General features: G+C 38.6%; 1 protein-coding gene across 2 annotated transcripts; it reads right to left on the reverse strand.

The window, feature by feature from the left end:
* Window positions 1–1,348: 1,348 nt before the first annotated feature.
* On the reverse strand, window positions 1,349–3,898 carry LOC122046538 (terpene synthase 10-like). 2 transcript variants are annotated; one of them, XM_042607282.1, is made up of 7 exons: window positions 3,626–3,898; window positions 3,259–3,532; window positions 2,815–3,196; window positions 2,522–2,740; window positions 2,291–2,429; window positions 1,959–2,204; window positions 1,349–1,858 (listed from the first exon to the last, which is right to left on the reverse strand). In XM_042607282.1, exons 1-7 carry the CDS (start codon window positions 3,821–3,823, stop codon window positions 1,565–1,567), a joined length of 1,752 nt encoding a protein of 583 aa, XP_042463216.1. In that variant the 5' UTR covers window positions 3,824–3,898; the 3' UTR covers window positions 1,349–1,564. The 2 variants fall into 2 exon arrangements, with proteins under 2 accessions (XP_042463216.1, XP_042463214.1); XM_042607280.1 differs by having other exon boundaries at window positions 3,259–3,538.
* Between the last annotated feature and the right edge of the window lie 282 nt (window positions 3,899–4,180).

A 4,180-nucleotide genomic window follows, 5' to 3' on the forward strand; every position in this document is an offset into this window, starting at 1 on the left:
AGGATCTAACAACTAGCTAAAGTCTAGATGAGGCATATGGTAGGAAGACTTGATGGGTTAAGAGATCAGAGTCGAATAAGTCTATAAATGATAAGCGGAGGTAAACACTGGAGGAGAGAAATCCAGCGAGGATGAGTTCCAGTGGGACTATAGGCACTGATTCAATTTAAATTTATTTTAAAAATCTAGGTTGAGACTAAGACTAGATTCTAGTTTTGGTAAGACAAAATCTAACTCATAAATATATATAAATTATTCATGCATATATTTTTCTAACTCTATTTTGTAGAGATATATGTATATCTTTGAATCTTACATGTGTGATCACTAATAGAGTCTGATTCCAAGTTCGGAGTCAAAAGATATGACCTCTAGAAGATTGTTGTGTCAAACAGTGGATTAGAGGCACACTGGGATGATTGGAGCCTTGAGACCTTTGGAGACGCCTTAGGTGGTTGGAGGTGCCTCAAATAAAAAATTTTGTCATCAAAGAGGACAACAACAACAATGGATCAAATAAGGATCATTGGAGGCGCCTTGGGACATTGGAGGTGCCTCCAATGACCTATATAAGGATAATTCGTTCAGAACTAAAGATATCACTTCCATATAAGCTTCCAAGTTAAGTTTGCTATGCCATCTCTATACTACTGCTCTTTGCGACTCTGCTATACCCAACTGCTATAGTCAAAGTAACATCAACCTCGAGTTATGAATTACAACTACTACAAGTGTCGGTATAGTTTAAGATTGTTTTCAATTATAATTATCCATGTATAGGAATGTGTAGGTTGTTACACTTTCCTCATTTATGTATTCGACTTCTCTGTCCAAGGATTTTTTGAGTAAGATTTTAGTGAATTTCCCAATCAATACGGTACAAGGGATCGTGTGCCTTAGAGTAGGAGTTGTCTAAGGCTTTAAACAAAGTAAAATCAACTTGCGTACTTTCTTTTTATTGTTTTCTATTAATTGTTTTTCCACTACATAGTCAAAATTTCGATGAGTGTTTAAAAATGAAAAAAAAAATTAAAACAAAATTCACCTCCTCTTTTGTTCTTTTTCGATCCTACAGTTTCCTTGTACAATTGAATGCCAATTTATTTGATTTGTACTTATAGTTGATAGTTATATATCTACCTCAGGCTAAAGTTTAAAATGATATTCACTCATCGCTTACAAGTTATTCCTACTACAAATAATAGTTAGTTACATATTATATATAACAACAAGTCAATAGTAAAAAAATTAAAAAGAAGTACATATCACCATATATCATTCAAATACCATATAATATAAGAACTATTAAGACAAAATAAAATAAACAAATAAATAAAAGAATAACTAATTGATAATAATTGCAAATTTCATTTAAGTTTGATTTCAAAGAGAAGCACATGATTAAAGGCATGCATATTCATGTAAAATACGACTAGACATTTGTGCTTCCACATTGGAGTATCAGAACCAAAGTAAATGTAGTTACAACAGTTTAGAATAAAATTTTCAATAACCAGTGTTACAATGGCGGATTTGACAAATTCTTTCTTACTGCCTTAGTCAGTCATAGAATGATGGGGTTGATCAACAGAGACATTACTTGATTCATGGTTTCTCCATCAGCTTTACCATATCCATCTCCATTCTGGTAGAAGAATTGTGAAGCTCGAGCTATGCCCATTGCCACTGTCTTCAACATCTCCTCGAACGAAGAAGCAGCAGCCCGATCTCCATTCATACTCCTCCAGTTACCTCGTATTAGCTCCTTCACCTGCTCACGAGCCACTCCCTCTGAAACACCTCTCTCGTGCATGCAACACTGAATGGATTTTGGAACATCTCCTCGCTCAATTTCAGCCTATATATATGTATATAAACATTAATTATATATAAAGCAAGATCAGAGCTGCATGATTTTAACAATCTCTTTCTGTGTGTGTCTATATATATATATATACCGTTGAAGTAGCCAAATCGTTATAAAGTCGACCGAGCAAGGAAGAGGGCTTTGCAATGGCAGGGTACTCTGAGAAACGGTCCAAGCCTTGCTTGGTTAAGTTGTTGGCCATGCAGTAAGCATTCGTGAAGGCGGCAGGGCCTGAAATGGAAATCCATGTGTTGTCCAAGTATTCATCAATCGTGGGTGTATAACCTCGATGATACGATTTTGCCTCCACTAGATATGCTTTGCACAGATCTGCCCACTGAATTAAACAGATCCCCAAATGAATCACATGTTCCCAAACTGAAGAACAAGGAGTAAATTAATTACTGATTGAGTGCTACTTACTGATCTCTTGAGGTAAGGTATTACGTTCAGTCCCTTCTCCTTCATCACCTTATAGCCATCGTCGTTTATCGTGTTGAAAAGCGCGAGGAATAATATCTTCATGTAGTCTGGCAGTTGCTCGATCGCGTTGATATCCCATCTGATGAAGTTCATATTAATAATTTATTGTAAAATTTCTCTACAAATTAATAATAAGTACTCTAATGATTCTGATGTTAAATTTCTCTTCACCTATCGACGACACGAGTGAAGAGCTCAAGCTCATCCAGGGTACCATAGACGTCGTAGACATCATCGATCATTGTCACAAAGCAGTTTCCTTTTGTTTGTGCCTCTCTAAAGCTCCTATGCTCTGGTTCAAATGCCATGCCCACTGCCCATAAGTAGTTCTCAGTCAATCTGTCTCTGGCGAATGGTAATTTCTCAACGACTCCCAGATTTGTCCACCATCTATATAAATATGCAATTAATCATCATTCGCTTTTGAACTTGATAAAATAATATAACTTAATTAGCTTCTTCACCTGGAGAGAGCACTGAGTTCTTTCTTGTAGATGCTCTGGACCGAGTTGAAGTCCAGCTTAGCAAATTCAAGAAGAAGAGGGTTGGTGATGACCATGACCTCTCTTTGGCATGCTTCAATGAACCACCTGGCGTGCAGTCTCTCCATCCTCCAATTCAATGGAAGTTCCAGAGCATGTGCCGTTCTCTGTTTGAGCTTCATATCAGAGCCTCCTTCTAAGAGATTTTTGAGGTGTTCAGTCGTTAACTCCATGGCTTCTTGCAGAACCATCTCTCCATCTTTTTCATAATAAGAAGCCTCATACAGACTCAGCATTCCTTCCGTGTGGTTCTTAAGACCGTCTCTAAAGTGGCCTTTCTCATCTCTGAATTCCTCGAAAATGTCTTCATTCAGAAAGAAAATTAGTCCTGAACAATTATTTTAGAAGTGAAATTTGATCGATCACCTTCCGAAATGGAGAAGCCATTTTCCCTGAGAAGCCTGAAGAGCAATGCGGAGGCGTGAAGGTCATCCTTAAATGTCGAGCTTATCTCTTCTAAAGACGAGTGAAGATTTCTCAAAGAGTCTTTAATGTCGTCTTTGAAATGATAAGCTACTCCGAGCTGCTGCAGGTGGTCGATCAGCCGGAGCTGCTCTTCCACTTCCTTCTTCTCGCATATCACTTCTGCGATTCTCTCTTTCAGCAACATCAGTCTCTTTGTCTGGTCCTTCTCCTCCACCTTCAACTAATAAACTTCTGTTTTAAACTTAAAGCCAAACGGAAGAAAGATAATTAATTAAACAGAGGTCGATCGAGGGATCGTTCTCCTAACCGGAGATTCAACAGTGAGTGACTGTATGTAGTCATTGCTCCACATGTTGGGCTGGTAATGGGCCGATCTTCTGGCCGCCTCCAGCGATAGCTGGTCGGCGGTGCACTGGACGAGTCGGAGACATGGCTGCCTGGAGGCGGTGGATCGCTGGAGAGCACGGAAAGGGATGTATGATGGTGGAGCAAGGATAAGAGACATGTTAACTAGATGTGTGCTAATATTTTACTTGGATTTCGAGATGATCGGAGGATCGATCGATGTGTTGAACTGGATGCCCGGGGCATTATTTATGCAAATCCAATGGAGGGTGTGTATCCTGTAAAAATAATAGGCACTTTTTTCACGTGGTTCGTATAAAATAGTGTCCTTTCCCACGTTTTTCATCCAATCCTTCCAAAGTGGCAAAAGATAATTATATTTCATCTTCTCATCAACGAGCACGGATCGTGCGTTATAGAGGATCAACCAACTCACTCATAGATAAGATTTCATGGATCCCACATAGATAGGATTCATAAAATTACACTTATGAACGATCCTGATCGCGGATCAGAA

Source organism: Zingiber officinale, chromosome 2B (assembly GCF_018446385.1).
Source record: "Zingiber officinale cultivar Zhangliang chromosome 2B, Zo_v1.1, whole genome shotgun sequence".
Classification (NCBI taxonomy): domain Eukaryota; kingdom Viridiplantae; phylum Streptophyta; class Magnoliopsida; order Zingiberales; family Zingiberaceae; genus Zingiber; species Zingiber officinale.

Coding starts and splice junctions, on each gene's coding strand:
- LOC122046538 (XM_042607280.1), bottom strand. CDS start 3,823: ATGTCTCTTATCCTTGCTCCACCATCATACATCCCTTTCCGTGCTCTC. Junction 2,430..2,521: donor TTCACTCGTGTCGTCGATAG/GTGAAGAGAAAT, acceptor GAACTTCATCAG/ATGGGATATCAACGCGATCG. Junction 1,859..1,958: donor ACGATTTGGCTACTTCAACG/GTATATATATAT, acceptor ACATATATATAG/GCTGAAATTGAGCGAGGAGA.